The 21,815-nt window shown below is 44.1% G+C and overlaps 2 protein-coding genes across 4 annotated transcripts in view; both read left to right on the top strand.

Moving 5' to 3' along the window:
* The window catches only part of LOC147432654 (uncharacterized), a 35,498-nt gene extending 15,590 nt beyond the window's left edge, over positions 1–19,908 (top strand). For 2 of the 3 annotated variants that reach the window (XM_086492504.1, XM_086492502.1), the window contains 2 exons: positions 16,923–19,562; positions 19,677–19,908. In XM_086492504.1, the coding sequence (XP_086348630.1) occupies positions 16,923–19,562; positions 19,677–19,727 (2,691 nt within the window). In that variant the 3' untranslated portion in view covers positions 19,728–19,908. Of the gene's footprint in view, positions 1–16,922; positions 19,567–19,676 lie in introns of all 3 variants that reach the window. The other variant, XM_086492503.1, reaches the window with a different exon arrangement.
* A 139-nt stretch (positions 19,909–20,047) lies between these two features.
* Positions 20,048–21,189, top strand: LOC147432653 (uncharacterized). Its single transcript, XM_086492505.1, has 2 exons — positions 20,048–20,683; positions 20,965–21,189. The coding sequence occupies exons 1-2, from the start codon at positions 20,492–20,494 to the stop codon at positions 21,067–21,069; spliced, it is 297 nt and encodes a 98-aa protein (XP_086348631.1). The 5' UTR covers positions 20,048–20,491; the 3' UTR covers positions 21,070–21,189.
* Positions 21,190–21,815: the final 626 nt, after the last annotated feature.

The raw sequence follows: 21,815 nt of genomic DNA, 5'->3' as shown, positions 1-21,815 counted from the left end.
TGAAAATATCTGCAAAATCTGTATCTGTGGCATACTGATTGACCATATCCTCGAAGCTCCTATGATGTATCGCGGAAATAGCCAGAACCAACGGCCTTCTGGACAAAGCATCTGCCACCAAATTTTTCTATCCCTGCACATGGAGAATGTGGAAGTGAAATTGTGACAAGATGTTCGCCCACCGCATCTGCTTTTCCGATAGCTGCTTTTGTGACAAGAAGTAGCATAAACTCTGATGGTCAGTAAAATCCACTCCGAGTAGGTAATGTCGCCATTGATTAAGAGCATGGATAACCGCCAAAAGCTCTCTCTCATAAATCTGTGCTGTCAATTCGGGCCTTGATCGGCTTTCGTAGGCAATGACACGGCCTTCTTGCATAAAGACCACACCTAGACTACGACCACAAGCATCACAATATACTTCAAATGACTTCTGCAAGTCCGGCAAAGTCAAAACTGGTCTTGTAGTCAATTTCTCTTTCAATGTCTGATAGGCAGTCACCTCTGTGGGTCCCCAGGAGAAAGGGGAAGCAAAATATGCAAAGGGGAAGCAACCTCTGCAAACTTTCTAATGAACCGCCTGTAGTACGAACACAAGCCCAAGAAGCTTCTAACTTCATGGACATTCTTCAAATCGGGCCAATCATGGATAGTCTCTATCTTGGCCGGGTCCATTTGCACTAGTGCTGCTGAGACAACGTGTCCTAAAAAGTGTATCTTCGGTAGGAAAAATTCACTTTTCTTCGCATTAATCACCAACTTCTGATCTCGTAATGCCTGAAAGACGTGTAGCAGATGTTCTCTATGTTCTGCCTCATCCTTGGAGAAAACAATGATGTCGCCAAAGAAAGTGCCAACAAATAGTCTATACTCTCGAAAAGTCGTGTCCATCATGCTGTTAAATGTCACAAGAGCATTGGTTAGCCCAAAAGGCATCACCAAAAACTCAAATAACCCAAAAGCCGTCCGAAAAGCTGTCTTATAGACATCTCCCGACGCGATTCGGATCTGATGATATCCACTCTTCAAATCGATCCTGCTAAAAGGATCCCTGTAGTCGGTCAAGAATATCATCGATCCTAGGAATCGGAAATCTGTTCTTGATGGTGAATTTATTGAGAGCTCTATAATCGATGCACATTCTCCAAGATCCGTCTTACTTCAAAACCAACAACATTGGAGAGCAGTACGGTGAAGTATTAGGCTTGACAAGACCCTTTTCCAAGAGGTCTTTCACTTGGTTCATAATTTCTTCGTTCTGGGCTTGGCTCACACGGTAAGGTACCCGGTTCGGTGGTGTGCTTTCAAGTATCAGATCAATGGTATGATCCTCAGGATGAGTTGGTGGTAACTCGCTTGGCAGGCCTTCTGAAAAGCAATTGGCATGAGTGTGGAGAAAATCTTGGCGTTCTTTATCAAGTTCAGACATATTTGTCCTATTCTCATCGTTCCACTCTTTCAAAAAGATCGAGTAGACAAATAGACTGGATTTTTATTTTGAAACGGCCGAAGCCGATACAATAGGGACAGACTCGCCCTTAAGTTTCACATCAAGTACAACAGTTTGCCCCTTCTCTGTAGTCAAAGTCGCTTTTCTCGCCTGATAGTCGACCACGGCGTTGTTCTTATGGTACCAGGGAATTCCTAGGAGGACATCAAAACCTTCCAAGGGCATTATGCAGAAGTCCTCGTGCCCCAAATACCCCGGACAATGCAACCGAAGTTTGCCAATGACAGGTGTAATGGCTACGTCCCTTTTGGGTGCCGCTAGAACTGCCTCTGCTAGTGGTCCCATCTGATCGGGTGTGATCTCGAGGCGCGCCGCCAATTCAGGTGAAATGAAGTTGGCCTTGGCTCCTCCATCAAAGAAAATCAAGGCTTCTTGGTCTTTCACTGTGCCCCAAGCTCGGCAAAGTTCTGTACTCTCGTCAATCGTGCTTGGGTCAATACCCATGCAATCTTGAACCAGTCCTGCTTTCATCTTGCCTTTTCGTCGACGTTTCTCAGCTGCTTTCGAACCCTCATGCCTGTCTTCTTCTTTGTTGTTCTGTTCTTTCGGTGCCTTTCTAGGGCACTTCGCGAAGATATGCCCAGTTTCCCCGCATCCAAAGCACTTCCCTCTTTGATGCAGAGAGCTCTCTCTCGAAGAGTAAGCTTGGGTCGTGCATCCTTTTCTTTCTTTTCTTGGTTGCTCTTCCTCTTTCTACTTTCATTGTTCGAAGTTTGTTCGGTCCTTTGCGTCATGATTTCATCTGTGAGGTGGATCAAACTACCTGAATGAATGGCAAAACCCCGTTTTGCATGACTCATCAATTCTTGAAAGGAATCTGACTTTTGCTCTAAGCAGTGATCTCGAATCTCTGTAGGAAGTCCCAAGGTAAACCTCTCAATCTGTTCTTTGAACGAGATCTTCTTAAATGAAGAGGCTGGTAGAAAAGAGCTCCAGAATCCCTTGCAATATGCGTCCGATGAATCTCTCTTGGTCATCCGAAGTTCCAAGCAGTTCGTATGTCACGTTCGTACTCCTGAGTCAACAAGGAAGAAATAAAAAGCCTTTTAAATTTCAGCCATTTAATTGGCGTTGTCTTGTTCAATAGAAGCATGGACCACCAAGTTTGAGCATTTCCCCTGAAGTAAGAGGTAGCCCTCCGGATCTTGGAGTGCTCTGAGTAACGCCCTCCAGAGAAAGCTATGTCAAATTGTTGTATGAAGGCCAAAGTCTTCGAAGCATCTCGAAATCTAGAAAGCGTGTCAAATTTAATTGATTGTCCACCTTCTTTAAACTCTCGGACTTTCTTGCTTTTATCTTCCAGAAAGTCATACTGGTTGGCTTTGTAAAAATTCTTCTTCCTTGCATAAAATCTGTTGTCATTGGAGTCCGAACCATCCGAAGACGAGTCCTCTATAGAACTGTCCGAAACTGGGCGAGATTTAGACTTTCCAAAGCGTCGTTTTTTGCTTCGCTTTTTCCCTTTTCTGTCTTCTTCGCTCGAGTTAGAAGAGCTAGAAGAACCTTCAGAAGAAGGAGAAGAATTGGATACTCCTTCAAATCGGACATGCTTTTTCTGCTTTCTTGCCAAATCAAAAGTAGATTGACGACCCAAATAACCCGGGAACTCAGTTCCTTTCTTCTGCTTTTTGTCGTGCTTTTCAGTTTTGTCCTGCGCGTCAAAAAGCTGAGAAATCCGTGCATCAACCACCTCTTCTAATTCTTGCTCAGTAAACATCCTTGGAGTAGGAGGTTTCTTGAGCACCGGTTTGAGGGGTGGTTCTGTGGTTTGCTACCACTGTGCATACACCTCGTCGAAGGAGGTCTGGCCCCTGGGTCATAACTTTTGCAAATTTCGGGTCCTTCGCAAAATTTTGTTGGGTCTAAAGGCCCTCTTTATAGCCTCTCTTACTCATTTTATTCTTTCTTTTATACTTGGGTGTGTTCACACCCAAAGGCCATTTAAATGGTCACAAGTTTGTACCCTTAATAATAAAACATAGGGCTTTTAGTTGTGTGCCCAAGAAACATAGTTGTCTGCAACAGCTTTCGCACTCTCTCTCTCTCTCTCTCTCTGCTCGTGTGGTCTTCTACACCCATCGCCAGCCCCTCTATCACTTCAAACTGGTATTAGAGCCAAGTTCTCTACTTCCGCGCGCATTCCCTCGCGAGAAATCTTCATTTTCTCTCTCCTGCGTAGTTTTCTCTCTCTAAAAACAACAAGCGCAGGTGTTCTCTCTCTCCTCCCCGGACTCAGGGAAGACAATACCTCAGTAACTTTTGGGGCTTTTGCAAATGTGATGCAATTCTGGACATTTTGTGTCATGTATTGCAATTTGTGGTACAATTGAGCAGAGTTATTGCACAATTTGCTGAAATTTTTGAAAAATCAGCAAAAGCCCTCAATTTCTCAACTCGAATCCCCGAGAATTCGAGTTGAGAAATTGAGGGCTTTTGATGATTTTTCAGAAATTTCAGCAAATTGTGCAGAAACCTTTGGGGCTTTTGCAAATGTGATGCAATTCTGGACATTTTGCACTTCTATAGGGTTCTTTGAGCCTGTAGGAGGCTAAAATTGCAACTTTCAGCCTGCTGTTATAAAATTACAGCAGTGAATTTTTGGTCTATTTTGCATCGAAATGGCTTCCAATGCATCTACAAGTAGCAGCGAGTCAAAGTCTTTGATGGAAATCAAAAGATTTGATGGCATTGGCTTTGATTTGTGGAAGGAAAGAATGCAAGGCATTCTATTGCTTAAAGATTGTGAAGATGCATTGCTCGCAGCAAAACCTGAAAACTTGTCAGATGCAGATTGGGCAAAGCTGAACAAAAAGGCTATTGCTTATATCAAAATGGCCGTGTCAGATGATGTGCTTACTGATATTAAGCGTCTTGACAGTGCACATGCTATTTGGCAGAAGTTGACTAGTACGTATGAGAATAAAACTCCTGTGAATCAAGTTCATCTCATGCGGAAACTTGTAAACATGGAATTGGATGAGGCAAAGCCTGCATCTGAGCATTTGAATGCGTTTACAGGTGTTTTGAGTCAACTTCAGGATTCAGGGCTGCAACCATTTGATGACAAGTTGAAAGCTATCTTTCTTTTGATGACTTTGCCCGACAGCTGGGAAGCGCTTGTTGTGTCATTGTCAAACAATGCTGCTTTAACCTATGATGGTGTAAGAGGCTCCATTCTCAATGAGGAGATAAGGAGGAAAGCCAGTGGTGAAGGCAGTGGCACAACTTATCATGTAAGGGGCAGGTCAGAGAAAAGGAACAATGTAGCTAACAGGGGCAAGAGTAGAAGTAAGAGCAAGGGAAAATCTCAAGACATAACTTGCTATCAATGTGGACGCAAAGGGCATACAAAGCCTGACTGCAGATTTTACAAGCAAGAGCTTGAGAGGAAGAAGCAGCAGCAGGGTAAGAAGAAGAAGGATGTAAAAGATGCTAAAGGTGATGATGACACCTCCTCTTCTCCCAAGGATGTTGGCAAGGCAAATGTGGCCTCTAGTGTGGTCATAGAGGAAATTGTTGATGTGGACGAAGCACTTGTCGTAGCTTCGAGTGTCTTTGATGATGTTGTGGCTATGGCAAGTGATATGTATATCACGAAGCCAGATCTTATTGACGCTTTGCTTTCAATACATGATGGGCTGTCCCAGTCTTGGATAGTAGTCAGTGGTGCCTTATTTCATGTAACTCCTTCTTTGGAGTCTTTTGCCACATACACTGCAGGTAACCTGGGTAAAGTTTACTTGGGTAATAACTATGCATGTGACATCGAGGGTGTTGGCACCATTCACTTGGCTTTGGAAAATGGTCAAGAACTTGTTTTGCATGATGTTAGGTATGTGCCTGGCATTAAGAAGAGTCTGCTATCAGTTGGGTAGCTGGATGTAAAGGGCTACTTCACTACTTTTGGTGGTGGCTCTTGGAAAATACAAAAGGGTTCTATGTTGATTGTGAAGGGCAGCAAAAGGGGGACTTTATACTATTTGCATTGCAAGGCCTTACCTGGCAAGTTTGTTGCTATGGCTGAAGTTCATTGTCCAATGGAACTTTGGCATAAGAGACTTGGCCATATGAGTGAGAAAGGACTACAGGTTCTCTCCTCTCTTGGGAGATTTGATGTAAAAGGTCCTTGCCTTGAATTTTGTAAAGATTGTATCTATGGTAAACAAGTGAAGTTCTCTTATTCGTCTGGTGTCTCTAAAAAGTTGCATGCTCTTGATTTAGTACATTCAAATGTTTGCACTATGCCTGTGAGCTCACATGGTGCATGCTATTTTGTATCTTTCATTGATGATTTCAGTAGAAAGACTTGGGTGTATGTACTTAAAAACAAGATTGATGTTTTTGACGCTTTTAAAAGATTTCATGCTTTTGTGACCACACAAAAGGGTCTCAAGTTAAAGGCCATAAGAACAGATAATGGGGGAGAGTATGTATCACGTGAATTTAATGGTTTTTGTGAGATGCATGGTATTAAAAGGGAATTAACAGCCCCTTATAATCCATCATCTAATGGCATGGCTGAGAGATATAACCGCACAATTTGTGAGAGGATACGTTGCATGTTGTCCACAACTAATCTTCCGCAAGAATTTAGGCTTTGAAAACTATAGTTCATGTATGCAACCGTTCTCCAAATCGTGCTTTGGACAATGGCATCCCCGAAGAGGTTTGGTCTGGCAAACCTGCTTCATATGACCATTTGCGTGTTTTTCGCTGCGAGGCATTTGTACATGTGCCTGTAGATCAGAGGACTAAGCTAGACATGAAATCCATCAGAGGCATCTTCATGGGTTATGGAGATGAGGGTGAGATGGGTTACAGAGTATGGCTACCTGATTACAGGAAGGTTGTACGCAGCCGAGATGTAGTATTTAATGAGGCTAAATTGCTCCAAAATGCTACACATGTAGACCATGATAAAAAGAGGGTCAAATTTCATAATGACCAGCCAGCCGTAAAGCCTTCCCTGGCTGAAAATATGGTGCCTATTGATGCTGAAAATGAGCAGCAACCATTTGTGCAACAGCCAGAAGAGAATGGACAACAAATAGATGCACAAAATGGGGTAGAACACAATGACCAGCAGGCTGAAAATGATTTACAGCAGGGTATAAATGTTGAAAATCAGACGCTAAATGATAACAGAATCATTCCTGAGGATGTAGACCCTTTACCGGCAAATGTAGATCATTGGGTGAGGAGATCTACACGTCAGAGACGTCAACTAGAGAGGTTTCAGCCATCTTTGGATTGTGTTTTGTTGACTGATGAGGGAGAGCCTCTTACATACAAAGAGGCCCAGTCTTGTGACGACAAAAGTAAGTGGGAGCTTGCTATGAAATCTGAGATGCAATCACTGTATGCAAATAATACATGGGAGCTTGTGCATTTGCCCAAAGGTAGGAAAGCTATTCCTAACAAGTGGGTTTATAAGATCAAATGTATTGATGACAAACCCAAATACAAAGCGTGTTTAGTTGCCAAGGGCTATGCACAGAAGGAAGGCATTGACTTCCAGGAAATCTTCTCACCTGTAGTGAAGATGTCTACTCTCCGTGTGTTGTTTGCTCTATGTGCTATCTTGGATTTGGAGCTTGATCAAATGGATATGATCATTGCTTTCTTACATGGTGACTTGGATGAGGAACTGTATACGCTGCAGCCTGAGGGCTTTGTCATTCCAGGGAAAGAGCATTTGGTATGCAAACTAAAACGCAGCTTCTATGGGCTGAAACAAGCTCCTAGACAGTGGTACAAAAAGTTTGATACTTTTATGCTCAATCATGGTTTCAAACGCAGTCAAGCAGATCACTGTCTTTACACTAAAAAGGCTCCTGATGGTAGTCTTATTGTGCTAGTCCTATATGTGGATGACATGTTGATTGCTGGCAAGCATAAGGAGACTTTGAATGCTTTGAAAAAGGAGCCGAATTCAGCTTTCTCGATGAAAGATTTGGGTGCAGCTGAACATATTTTGGGTATGCATATTAGGAGGGATAGAAAGAAGCGTCTTTTATTCCTTTCTCAAGACAAGTACATCAAGAAAGTACTTGAGAGATTTAATATGGTTGATGCTAAGCCTCTTGGTGTGCCCTTACCTACGCACACAAAGCTTAGCAAGCTAGATTGCCCAAAAGATGATATAGCTGCTCATGCTATGAAAGACATTCCTTATGCTTCAGCTTGTGGTTCATTGATGTATGCCATGGTTGCTACACGACCAGACATTGCTTATGCAGTGGGAGTTGTTAGCAGGTTCATGTCTAATCCTGGCAAACCACATTGGGAGGCAGTGAAGAGCATATTCAAGTACTTAAAAGGTACACTGGACACATGTATATGTTATGGCAAGGGTACACTATCATTGCGGGGATTCTGTGATTCGGACATGGCAAGTGATCTTGACACTAGAAAGTCTACCAGTGGGTATGTATTCACACTTGCTGGAGGTGCTATTTTGTGGTGTTCAAGGTTATAGAAGATTGTGGCACTGAGTACTACAGAGGCTGAATATATTTCAGCCACAGAGGCTTCTAAGGAAGCTATTTGGCTCGGCAGGTGGGTCAGAGACTTGGTCTTCCTGCGTATGCTCCATTGCTTGGTTGTGATAGTCAGAGTGCTGTTTGCTTGGCTAAGAATGCCATGTTCCATGCTCGTACCAAACACATTGATGTGCGGTACCATTTTATACGACAGGTATTGGATGATGGCCTTGTCACACTGACAAAGGTCAAGACACAGGATAACCCTGCAGATGTTCTCACTAAGTGTCTTGCTAAGACACAACATCAGCATTGCTTACACTTAGTGGGAGTTACTTAAAGGTACCGCATCGGGCCTTTAAGTGGGAGGTTGTTGGGTCTAAAGGCCCTCTTATAGCCTCTCTTACTCATTTTATTCATTCTTTTATACTTGGGTTTGTTCACACCCAAAGGCCATTTAAATGGTCACAAGTTTGTACCCTTAATAATAAAACATAGGGCTTTTAGTTGTGTGCCCAAGAAACACAATTGAAATCGTACGCTCTCTCTCCCTCTCTCTCTGCAATAGCGCTCGCACTCTCTCTCTGCTCGTGTGGTCTGCTACACCCATCGCCAGCCCCTCTATCACTTCAAACTTAACATCATCTTTTCTGCATTGTCGATCAATCGTCGACGCTCCATCTCTTCAAGCTCCGCTTGAGTAGGCCGAGGCGGGCCATACTCCTCGCGTGAATCTTATTCGTTATCTCTTTCCGCATCTTTGGATGCAGAGGAAGTCGACTGATCTCTGTTTGAATGCATAAGTGCCGTGTAAAAAGGATCAGATTTCCCGATAGAAGAGAATACGGCCGCGCTTTGATACCACTGTAACAAACTTGGACACTCCAAGTCAAGATTCTACCGGGACACAACAAGAATTTCACTTCAAAACAGTTCACAATTGATTTGACACGGCCCGGCCTAGAGATATTGGCCCCAAAGATTGACGCCTCTTTCGGTATTTCTTTTTGTATTAATCTGTTGCACAAAGTACACGGGAGTGGTTGGGTCACACTCTCAGACTCTGTGTCCAGATGTTCTGAGAAGTGAGAGCCCAAACCACACGTATAAAGAGTTACAAGGGATGCCAAAAGCAGAGCCCCAAAAGCTGTCCCAAAAGCTTAAAAAAATAAAGCAAGGTCCTCTCACAAGCCCTCTTGGCAAATAAAGCAAATAATTTCCCAAAAGCTGCTTTACTTTTTGCGTAGGATTTCAGCCCTGCATTGCGTAGCCAAAAAATAGGAATTTCAGTATGCTACTGCCACGTCAACATTACGCAAATCGTGCCGTAATTTCCAGGATTGTCCGTACGACAGTGCCACATCATCATTTCAGCCGGTTTTCCCTGGGACTGTCCATGCCAAGGGGGATGTGTGTGTGTACAAGGGCTGCCATGTCGCTGGGTTGTGACAAAATGACAAGAGGAACATTTTATTACTCTGCCGCTAAGTCAACCGAGCAACCGGTTGAGATATTTTTAGACGGGAAGGTACAAACGGAAAAACCATGCATGAGTGCCATTTTACATTTTTGGGCACTTTCCAGTTTGAGAGAGAGAGAGAGAGAGAGGCGTTGAAATCAAACGTGGGGTTACATTTTCAGCCGTATGGTGGATTGTTGTAGTATCAAAGCTAATGTGTGCTTGCCTACCCTCTATGTACAGTAAAGTACAAGAACTGAAGCCTTGCACAACATTCACTGCTCTCTCTCTCCCCCTTCGTGTAGTTATGTGATGCCCCACAAGAGGGCTTTTCATTTGATCTATGTACCATCGTGTGGGTTCATGAGCGATTGCCGAGGCAAGAGCCTCTTGCACAGTACTAGATTAGCTAGTTGCTAATCCCCCGCAGGTACAAGTGAATTCAGAGAGATTTTAGGCGAGAAATCTTGTCCGATTCAAAGGGCAAGTAACCCTACAAGTGTGGGAGCTCGAGGACTTGCTACAGATGCGAGCGGCTTGCGAAACGGATCCCAAAACAAAGAAATACAACTTGCTGTTTATTTTTGCAGGTTTAGGGTTTATGTCACGAGGACGTGGCAGTTATTAACCATGTCACAGAGATGTGGCAACTGCTAACCTTGGTTGTTGGTTTCTTTTCAATGGGGTTTATTTTATTTGTTTTGAGACCCTCTTTTTGAAGTAGCAAACGGTCGGACATTGTATGGCCAATGTGAACGGTAGATTCAACCGCAGACGGGAAGTGGTCGGCACTGGAATTCGTATGGTAAGAGGATGTCAGAAAAAATTCAGACTTCTTAGCTGCAATGTACAACTGACACTCATCCAAACGGGTTAGTACCCTTTCGACATCCCTTTCATGTTGTTCCCACGATGCAAAAAAAATGAGAATATCATCCAAAAAGATGAACACACATACAACGACCATATCGTCGAAACGACCTACCATGAGACGATTAAATGTACCCATGACACCTGTCAATCCAAAAGGCATAACAATATACTTCCATTGTCCTCGCTCGGTGCGTAAAGCGGTCTTGAAGATGTCGCCTTTGAATACCCGTACCTGATGGTATCCACTCTTGAGATCGACCTTGCTGAAAACCTTTGCCCCATTGAGCCTCGCTAGGATATACTCAATGCGAGGCATCGTAAACTTGTTCTTGACGGTCATCTTGTTCAATGCCTTGTAATCAACACACAAACGAGACGAACCATCCTTCTTGCGAACAAACAAAATAGGAGCAACAAAAGGACTTACACTAGGACGTATCAATCCTCTAGCCACCAACTCCGTGAGTTGTCGCTCTAACTCTTCCTCCTGTGTCTTGTTCAAACAATAGGGAGCCTTACTGATAGGCTGGGCCCCTTCCATAAGCTCGATGCGATGGTCCTTCGGCTGCTCGGGTGGGAGACGAGGTGGATGGTCATCCTGCAAAAAGAGATGTTTAAACTTGGTAAACAAATTTGAATACTTAGCTGGAGCCTGAATGCTCTGGAAAACTGGAGCAGCATAGATGAATGCCACGTTGTGCTTTTCGTCGTAATTCACGTTTAACCTGCACATGAGAGATGAGAGGCAAAGAATGCGAGCCCTCCTCAGCACGAATAATGAGGGGGCAGTCAGTCTTGGCATTTAAAGTGAGAGTGTTAGCCTCCCAATCAATGAGAGGGTTATGCTCACGAAACCATCTTATGCCCAAAAGCATATCACATCCTGAAAGAGGAGACACAAGAAATTTCCTACGGAAAGCAGCTTGTTGAACTGTAAACATCACATCAAGGCACTCTTTCGTGATGAGAGAGTCCATACTAGGAGCGAAGCTAGAAACCTCGAGAGGAGATTTCTGACTAACCTCTAGGCGAGCTCTCTCAACAAGAGAGGCACTAATCACATCATTCATACTGCCTGGATCAAACAATATGATAAAACGCTGACCCTTTACATGACCATAACACTTCATGAGAGACTCATCAATGTGTGTGTCAGAGACATGAGAAGATTTAGCTTGGTTCATTAAAGTGCTTGTGGTTGGTGTGGGTGCCTTTGGTTCTTTTGGTGGGGCTGTCTTAGGACAAGCCTTCTTAATGTGACCCTTGACGTGACATTGATAACATCTACCTTCCTTAGCATAAATCACTTGTTCTTCAGCCGTGATGTATCCTCCTATAATTCCTTGTGCAACTTTTTCATCCGGGATTAGCTTAGGTTTTGAGGTGCTTTAGCTTTACCCTTAGATTCATTTTGAGAGTTCTTTTCCGAAGCATTAGAGGAAGATGGGCTAGAAGAGTTCGGTAACCCCCCTGTTGTCTGGAATGAGCGTCTCGATGAGAGCTTTCAGACACTAAAGCTTTGTGGTTGAAACGGATGCTAGCGATTATGCCATTGGTGCGGCGTGATACTAGGATGGGCGTCCTGTTGCGTTTGAGAGTAAGAAACTTTCTGACGCTGAGATGCGTTATCCAACGTATGAGCAGGATCTTTACGTCGTAGTCCACGCCTTGAGAAATGGCAGCACTACTTGTATGGCTCTAGGTTTTTTGCATGGACAGATCATCACTCCTAGCGCTATGTCTGTGATGAGGGTGATCTCAGAGGTCGGAAGGCTAGGTGGATTGAACTTATGCAAGAGTTTGACTTTGAGATCCGTTATAGAAAAGGATCCAGCAATCGAGTTGCTGATGTACTTAACAAGATTCCTGAGGTTAATGCCTTGTCTATGGCTGAAACCTCGACGGATTTCTATCTCTCTCTCCGACAGCTATGTCGATCCGATAACTATTTTGGCAAGATATGGATTCTGGAACGAGGTCGAAGCGGGGCATGACTTGTGTATAGGCTTTGGGTGGTCTGGAGACCCAAGTGAGTCGTGCTAGAGAGACGAGACAGTGATAATATTCGAGATGCCAAGTGGCAGAGTATATGGACTTCGTCGTTGGTTTGCCAAATACTGCCATTTGGGTTGTGGTTGTCAGAAGACGGACACCCTGTGCCGATAGAAAAGAACAGACTGAACTTTTAGCACTTCAATAACAACTGAACTGAAAGAGAGAGACAATTCGCGACATGGAGTGGCGGAATTCCACCCCTGAGAGTATTGGCCCCAAACCTTGGCCCCCCTTTTGGTATTTCTTTATATTGCATCAACACAGTACAAGCTGGTACTCCAGACTCTGCACCTTCTCCAGGAAGCATGCCAGAGAATGAGCCTTAGCCTCATATTTAAAGGCCCTTGGCCTGAAAAGCAGTTACACACAAACGCCTTCAAACTCAAAAGCTTCTGGTCCAAAAGCAATGCCAAAAAGTTGCCAACGTAAATCACGGAATTCCGTACAACTGCCACGTCAGCAGTCAACGCAAAGCGCGGAAATCCGTACAGCTTTCCACGTCATCATGTCAACACAATTTTCGGAAATCTGCCACGTCATCAGTTCATGCGCAAGTCTTTGAGTGTAGGTCCTGCTTTGTTTTAATCCTTTATGTCACTTGGGGCCCCATCGGACGGGGTCCCCATAAGTTGGTAGTACTTCTTCTTCTGTTACTTGTTCTTCTTAGGGTTTAGGCCCATCGGCCGGCATCTGCAAGTTGGCTCCATTCTTTAGGGCTTTGACATGTCATCAGTTTGTGACAGTGGTCGATAGACTTACAAAAATGGCAAAATTTATACCAATGAAGGCGACAGTAAAAACCATGAGTTGGCAGTTTTATTTGTCGATCAGCTTTACAAGCTGTATGGTCTGCCAGAGGATACAGTCAGTGATGGGATACTAAGTTCACTGGGCGATTTTGGCGAGATGTGATTGCTCATCTTCAGACGAAGTTGAGTATGTCATCTTCTGACCATCCTGAGTCCGACGGACAAACTGAGAGGATGAATCAGACGTTAGAGGACATGTTGAGGGCTTACGTCTCTCATCGGCAGTTTGATTGGGAAAGGTATCTTCCATAATTAGAGTTTGCCTACAATAGTAGCAAGCATTTTGCTACTGGATTTAGTTCATTCATGCTGATGTATGGATTTGAGCCTAAATCCCCGATTGCTATTGACTTCGAGAAAGCCGAGGAACGCCAAGCTTGTGATTTCTTGTATGACATGCAAGAAATGCTCGAATTGGCTAAGGATAGTATAAGAATGGCTTGTGATCGAGTCACCACTTATGCTTATCAAAAGAGATCTCCAAGGACTCTAGATGTGGGACAATGGGTCTATCTGAGGATACCCAAGGATTCCAAGACTATGTGAATGGGAAAGCATTATAAGCTTTCAGCTAGATATTGTGGTTCGTTTTTGATCACAAAGAAACTTGGCCAAGTTGCCTATAAACTGGCTCTTCCTTCTGATGTTAGTGTACATCTAGTATTTCATGTCAGCCGCCTTAAAGAAAAACTAGGTGAGGCCGACGTTGTTGTGCCTATCGAGGAAAATTTATGGAAAGATATGCAAACTGAGTATATTCCTCGAGAACCAGAGGCGGTTTTAGATCATTGTAGGCGTCATTTGCGCCAAAAGGCTTATGACAAGTACTTAATTAAATGGGAAGGTCAATCTAAAAGGTTTGCTACGTGGGAATCAGTTAGAGCTGTGAAAGCTCAGTATCCCCACTTCATTGATGAGGACGTCAATGGTTCTCAAGGGGGGAAATATGTTATGTCCCGCTTACAGGAGAGAGGATCTAGCCTACACGTCGTCAAGATGGGTGTCCAATGTCCGGGCGGACGTAGTGTGAACTCGGCCAGTGTGGCCGGCTATTATTATAAAAGGGAGGCCAAGGCCTCATTTGCAGTTATCGATCCCCAGTGGCAGAGTGCTAATGGTTAGCCTGTGAGGCTAGGAGTGTGCGAGGTAGCTGAGGCCGGGTGGTATGGGACGCTCGGTCTTACAGGTGCACGCCTACGTCCTCGGACGTTGGCCCCAGCACGGGGGAGCTGTCGGATGGTGGCTATGGTCCAGTGGTTTGTCCGATGTGTGCCTGTAGGCGGTCTGTGAAGCTGGGAATCCACTCCGCGCGTTCGTTTTAGTCGCCCTGCTTCTAATTTGTCAATTCCTCTCTCTTAGGCGCCTTGCAACAGTGTAAGCACCATCAAGAAGTAGAGGCTCTTGCAACAGCTCAAGCACCTGCAAGTAGCAGAAGCTCTTGCAAAAATCATGGCTTGTTGTAACAAATTTGGACACTCCAAGCGAGAAATCAATATCAACACACGAACAGAAACTTCACAGTCACTGAACTTTAGGGGAGAGAGAGAGAGAGAGAGAGAGAGAGAGAGAGAGAGTCGACACGGTCGGGCGTAGTTCCGTGCCCAAAGGTATTGGCCCCAAAGTTTGGCGCCCCTTTCAGTATTTCTTTTCCATTAATCATTGCAAAGTACAACTCCCGAGGGGTCCTCTGCTCTCAATCTCTGCGTCTCGATGCCCTCCAGAGTGAGGCCTTAAGGGCTTATTTATTCTTACAAGGGATGCCCAAAAAGCAGAGCCCCAAAAGCTTCTAACTCAAAAGCAATTAGCCCCAAAAGCAACTGATCAAAAATCTGCCAGAAAAAGCAGCTAGCGCAATTTGCGGAAATCCGTACAAGCTGCCACGTCAAAACCTATCAGCGCAAATCGCAGGGGTCCGTACCGTCTGCCACGGCAGCATGCCGTACTGTGCCACGTCAGCATGTCGTACTGTCTGCCACGTCAGCATGTCCGTCTCCGGGTGGTCATGCCACATCATCGTTTTGTGACATACCCCCCTCTTGAAAGAATGGTAATCGCCCTTGATTACGCCTGCAAAACAGACAAAGCGATGAAGACGGGAGCGTGCCCGGTGGGAGTCGCTAATAAGTCCGGGGCCGGGACATGAAGATTCTTTCACAAAAACCTACGTGTGTTGCAAAGAGGATAGGATCCTCCGTAGAAGAAGAATCTTTCTGAGCAGAGAGAGAGAGAGTTGACATGGCCCGGCGAAGTTCCATGCCCAGAGGTATTGGCCCCAAAGTCTGGCGCCCCTTTCCGTATATTTCTTTTTCATTAATCATTGCAAAGTAGAACTCCTGAGGGGTCCTCTGCTCTCAAGCAGAGCCCCAAAAGCTTCTAAACTCGAAAGCAATTAGCCCCAGAAGCAACTGGTCAAAAATCTGCCAGAAAAAGCAGCTAGCACAATTTGCGGAAATCCGTAGGCTGCCACATCAGCACCTGTCAGCGCAAATCGCAGGGGTTTGTACTGTCTGCCACATCAGCATGCCGTACTGTCTGCCATGTCAGCATGTCCGTCCATTGGTGGTCATGCCACTTCATCGTTTTGTGACACTTGTGCATACAACAATCGCAGATTAGCCCTGCAATGGCCAAATCGGTGACATCAATTGCAACCACATTCTTCTTGTCCTCAAGATGGATAATTTGGAAAGGAAACTCTGACAAAATATCTGCCCATCTCATCTGCTTGTTGGACAACGTTGGTTGAGACAAGAAATACCATAGACTCTGATGATTTGTGTGCACTGTAAAGTCAGCATCAAGCAAGTAATGCTTCTGTTGACTAAAAGCGGGATCATTGGGAATTTCTAAGAGCTCCTGATAATAAATTTGTGCAACCCCCTCTCACTTCAGGAGAAACACGACTTTCATGCTCTTGCGTCTTATTGAGTGCATTGTAGTCTATGCACAGACTCCAAGATCTTTCTTTCTTTTGCACAAGAAGCTTTGGTGAACAAAAGGGAGATGAACTCGGTTGATTCAAACCCTTGGCTAGAAGCTCATTCTCGGCCAACTCTATGGGAGTTTATCCATTGTGTGGTCTTCAAGTCGCTTAGGAGGAAGCTCGCAGGGAAGGCTTTCCAAAAACAATTTTTGTGAGACTCAAGAAAGTCTAGACGTTTTCACTAAGAAAAATTAGAAGAACGCTCAGATGCACTCCTCTTTGTAATGAAGATGGTGCAAGCAGAAACGTGGGTTCTCATTAATTTAAAAATGGCTGATGCCAATACAATTGGGATAGACTTCCCTTTGAGTTCTACATCAATGACTAGGTCCTTGCCCCGATTTTTCAACTGTAGTTTTTGAAGTTTGAACCCGAGACACTACATGACGCTATAGTGCCAGGGCATCCCCACGGGAACATCACACACCTTGAGTGGCACCTTGAAAGCCCATAAAGTTTTTTTATTGTACATGTAAATGAGTTGCCTTATCTTCCTGGAATACATTGGCATAGAAATGAGCAATGTTTCCTTTGCCTCTAACATAGGGCACTGAGTAATGTATTTTGTTGCCTTAAGATAATGGAGGCTTTTTTTGTCAGAGGCTGTGGGCCAGTGTCAAAATCTGGAAATTCTTTTAGGATCAGCTGTAGGGAATTTCATGATTCAAAAATAGGGAAGAAGTAAGCTGTGTTGTCTAGTAACCGATGTTGCAATCTGACTGAGTTTGATGTGGTGGGTGCTAAATTTCAGGTGTTCATAAAATCGTACAAAGAAGTGGACTCTACCTTGCATCCAGCCATGCAACATCTTTTCAGGACATGGCGGGTTGTATTCAACATGGACTTGCTGCGAGACATAGAGGCAAAGCTTCAAATAACTGTTATTGGAGCTGGAACGTCATCAACTGCAGCTGCAACATCAAGCTCAGTGAGGCTGGATTCTTTATCACAGCAAGCCAGCCAGAGCATTCATGTAAACCCGAAGTACCTGGAGGCACAAAGACATAAGTTACAGCAGTCTGCTAATGGCCCTGTAGGTGATATTGGCACTAGTGATCAAGAAAAGAGGGTGACAAGCGATGATAGAGAAAATATACGGGACAACAGGGATTGGTCAAGAGGAGGCTCATCAAGAGTAGAAAGTGTCCCTGCCAGAAGTGGGCCTTCTAATGGGTTCGATCTGCCAGAGCTTCCTGCTCAGGCCCTTGTGGATGGCTATGGGAATATTAGAGGAATGCGCAGCTCAAGGGTACCACCAGCTGCCATGCAGCCCAATGAAGGCTCAGACAAGGCTGCAAGAAATTGGCCAAGCTCGGAGCAAGTAGAGGATTTAAATCGAAGAGAGGGAAATTTACGATTGGCTGAATCAAACCTTCCTGAGTATGATGTCTTACAGATGTCAAAGATCGATCGATCTCATCAAGGTAACCAGTCTTCCACTCTGTTGAATGGAGGCAAACTTTCTGGCTTCAATCAGTCAAAAGATCTTCCTGTCTGGCACAGACATGGGCCTCCTTTATCAGAGATCTCTGTGTCCAGTTCAAAGGACCAATTTTCAATCGGAAATACATCTCATGCATTCTCGAGCTCTGTTTTGGAGCCCAAGTTTCTAGATCCTCGGTCGAAGTATCAAGATGCACAGGCTGGCACCAATAGTTCTGCCTCATCAAGAGATTTTCAGGTCTTTCCTCCTGCCGCTTTCTCTGGTTTAGGTCAGTCAAACACCCATGTGGCAGCCCCTCAAAGCTTGGTCTCTCATGCATCACCAGATCGGGCTTCAAACTTGGGTTCTTCACCTTCTGTGCCTTATGTTCCAAGTCTAAAGCATCTTCAAAAGCCTCCATCGTTAATGCCATTCTCTGGGACGGCTCTTCAGCCAGTAATGCCAACACTTGGATCCCCTGCCTGGCAGCCAGATATTTCATCCACAGAAGCTTCTGAATGGCAGGGCCAGCCTCAGACTGTGACTTCTCGGCAGGCCTTGCCAATGACTCTATCATTCTTGAATCAGAAGATGCCTCAGAAACAACCAGCTCATGCATACTCGTCTGCATCTCAAAGCCTGATGCCTCTCCCCCAGAATTCTGTATCACAAGCTTCAGGAGATGAGAAGGTATCTGACCACCAGCCTGCTCGAGGTGTGCCTCCAATACCAGCACATTTATTAGAATCACTTCAGAGTTTGCATCAGCATTTGCCACCTATTTTAGGAGGTCCTGCCAAATCTTTGCAATTCCAAGTTCCATCTTCACAACAAGGAGCACTGCAGGAAAATGTGACAGATTTCTCTACTCAAAATACCTCAATGTTAGCACCGTTATCATATTCACCTATGAATTCTATGGCCTACTTTCCAAATAATGAAAGTCACAATGATGCCAACAAGCATGTGCCCACTTATTTGCCAAGTGGTGCAGAGGTTTTGCCACCATTACCCAGCGGTCCTCCACCCCTGCCCAATCCTTCATCAAGCCCATATCTTTTTCAAGGGCAACCAGCTCCATCGGCCATCTCCGTGTCCAATCCAAATCTTCCTGCCAGCTCATTAAGTTTGCCACCAGTGTATGCCTCATCAAGTCTTCAGCAACCCCCTCTTCCTCCTCTTCCTCCTGGGCCACCTCCTTCCACATCGCCACCTGTTAGCACCGCGCCGGCAGGAGCTCCAGCACTTTTGGGAAATAACTACAATTCTTTGTTGTCATCTCTGATGGCAAAGGGAATTATTTCAGCTCCTGTATCTGCGTCACCTCAAACAGGATTGCCTCCTTGTGGGCCAGGTTCGGCAAGTATCCCATCTACTATTGTGGCACCCTCGACATCAGTGAATGTAGTCAGGAATTTAGAGCCATTATCCACTTCTTTGACAGCTGATCGAAGTTTTCTTGAATTCAGACAGGAAACGTTGCGAAATAGGGATGATGCTGTAATTATGTCCCTGTACGCTGCTCTCCCAAGGCAATGTACTCTTTGTGGATGGAGATGTTTGCAGCAGGAAGATTATAGTAAGCACATGGATTGGCATGCTGCTAAGAAGCAGCAGCAGAGTCCCTTTAAGAAGGTTTCAAGAAGATGGTTTGTGAGTGCAAATCAGTGGGTTGATGGTAAGGAAGCTCCTGTTTCCGAGGTTATTCCAGCCTTCTTTTCCGAAGAAGTTGCAGTGGCTCCAGAGGACCAAGATGAGTTAGAGGCCGTCCCTGCAGATGAGAACCAGATAACTTGCTTCCTATGCGGGGAACCGTTTGAAGACTTTTTCAGCGAGGACACAGAGGAATGGATGTACAAAGGAGCTGTCTACATGAAATCTTCTTCTGATGGCTCATCGCAAGGTCCCATTGTTCATGCCAAGTGCCAATCAAAAGCTGCTGCTGGCCTCGAGGAAGAGGTGGATCTGGTCGGTATGGATTGCAAATAATGGGTGCACTTTAAACTTAGTCTGAGAGTAGCATGTGCACGCATTTCGACCTATATCTACTTGAAGGATGACAGTAATCCTCTTCTTTGGCAGTTTGATGATGACTATCCAGATGACAAAAGGAAAAGACTGCTCTTGACATAATCACAGCCTGTAATCGAGCCTTCTGCTGTACATGTTTGGTTCAACTCTTGAGGAATGCTGCATCTCTACATCTTAGAAGAGTATTCTCATGTAAATCTGTGCATGCAATTCCCTTCTCGCATTGACACCTTGGTTTTCTTGTTGTCTTGTCATTTGAATATTACTTTTCTAATTCTGATAATGCATTGCTGTAGCTTGGATAGAGAACTTTTGATTTGGAGGTTTGCTAGTTTCATTCAGCGATCAAATTTCCTCATTTTACCCAACCAGGATCTCCTTTAGTGTGTTTAAATGTTTCATTCTACAGAGCTTCCAGGAAATGCAGAAGAATGCTAACTCTCTCAAATTTATGGTTTACAACAGTTTCTGCAATCAAGTAAAGAGGTGGGCTTTGTTTAGATTAACGGGTGGGCTGCATTTCCTTGCTTGGAGATCTTATTGTAGCTTTAATGCACCTCTTTCATTGTGGTTTGATTTACTTGTAGCTTTTGAGTTTTTGTTCAAGCAAGCAGGCATCTAACCAGCCAGGTGCAGCCGGAAACTGCCGAGGGTCAAATTTGTCGAACTTTTTTAGTAGACTTGGGTCATAGAAGTGTTCAATCTTTTCAATGCTGGTCTCGTAACTTTGTATATAGAGAATGTTCTGTTGTGTCGATGTGTTAAAGTCGTACAGGGAAGCTATGCCTCTAGCGAAGGGTTTCAAAACACAAAGCTTGCACTTGGTGTCTGACACAAGTAAATGAAGTATATTCACTTTAAGGCGAATGTTCTGTTGTATCAGTGGGCTAAAGTTCTTCTGCAGGGAAGCTATGCTTTTAGCAAAGGGTTTCAAGATACAATACTTGTGCTTAATGTCGGGAAGTCGATTCTTTCTGACACAAGTTAATGAAGTGTTTTCGCAGGTGATGGAGATGAGCTTTGAATCTGTGTTGATTCTACATAAGCCGGCATATGAGGTAATGTAAAACCTACACTCGGTGCATTTCTGGTTGTCACAAAGGACGGATTTATAAGCCGGTCTTTATATGATGTCTGGCTCAGTGTAGCTGAAGACTGAAATTTCCCTATATTTATCTGTATATTGTCGTTTTAGTAAATGTGTGCTGCCATGGTCATGAAGTCCCCAAACAATAGTTGTATTGGACGCAAAAGTTTGTAGTTAATCTGGTTCCATGATCAAACTCTTTGTTTAAAGTGATCAAGAAATGTCATAAATTTCCTATGGTTCTCTTCTCAGATTGTGCTTGGAGAGTGCCAAGTGTTGGCATATTTATTGACCTCTTCCGAAGTCTCTTATTGCTGGGTTAATCATCTTTGTGATTCATTGGTGAGTCTTACTTAATATTAATGAGATTGAACGGAAGTTTCTCCCCTATTGTGGCATAAAATGCCTTGAATTTAGATGCAATGAGAAAATAGTATGTTTGTTCATCCTGATGCCTGACATTGCTTTGAAGGACAATTTTTCTATCTCATTGATAACATTTCAACAAGTATTTCTTTGCGTCTGCCAGCGGTGTGATGGTTTAGCTCAAAACCTGTCTCATAATATTATGGCAATTATTGGTCTAGTTTAACATTCATGTGCAGTGTGAAAGCTCTAGCGTGCAAGCACGTTAAGGATGCCTACGTCTGTGATATTCAAGTGCTTTATTGTGTCGTCATTCATCGGGGTGGTCTTTTAAATGATGACGATGAGGTTTTCGAAGTGGGTAGCTTTAGAAAAATATTCATGACATTTAGAGGACATTATCTACCAAGCAAGTGAACAATTGTGCCTTTGACCTACATGCTTAAAGTATTCTTACACTCTTTAAGGGCACCTTTTTGTGATGCAGTTATTCTATCTTTTGTGGAGAATGTTTTATTTTCAACTCTATTAGTGTGAGTTGGGGTTGGGGTTTGTAATATCTAGTTAATGTAAGAGTTAAATTTTCAGGATACATTCACTCCTAATATCTAGTTAATGTTGCTTTCGAGAAAAATTTCAGCTACATATAGGTGTGAGTAGGAGCCAATGTGTGATTTTAAACACCGCCTGGAGAGAGAGAGAGAGAGAGAGAGAGAGAGAGAGAGAGAGAGAGAGAG

This window comes from Adiantum capillus-veneris, chromosome 20 (genome assembly GCF_014529385.1).
Source record: "Adiantum capillus-veneris isolate H3 chromosome 20, ASM1452938v2, whole genome shotgun sequence".
Classification (NCBI taxonomy): domain Eukaryota; kingdom Viridiplantae; phylum Streptophyta; class Polypodiopsida; order Polypodiales; family Pteridaceae; genus Adiantum; species Adiantum capillus-veneris.
The sequence above is the reverse complement of the archived record's forward strand: the minus strand, read 5'-3'. Positions and strand labels throughout refer to the sequence as shown.

Coding starts and splice junctions, on each gene's coding strand:
- LOC147432653 (XM_086492505.1), top strand. CDS start 20,492: ATGTTCTGTTGTATCAGTGGGCTAAAGTTCTTCTGCAGGGAAGCTATG. Junction 20,684..20,964: donor TACATAAGCCGGCATATGAG/GTAATGTAAAAC, acceptor TTCTCTTCTCAG/ATTGTGCTTGGAGAGTGCCA.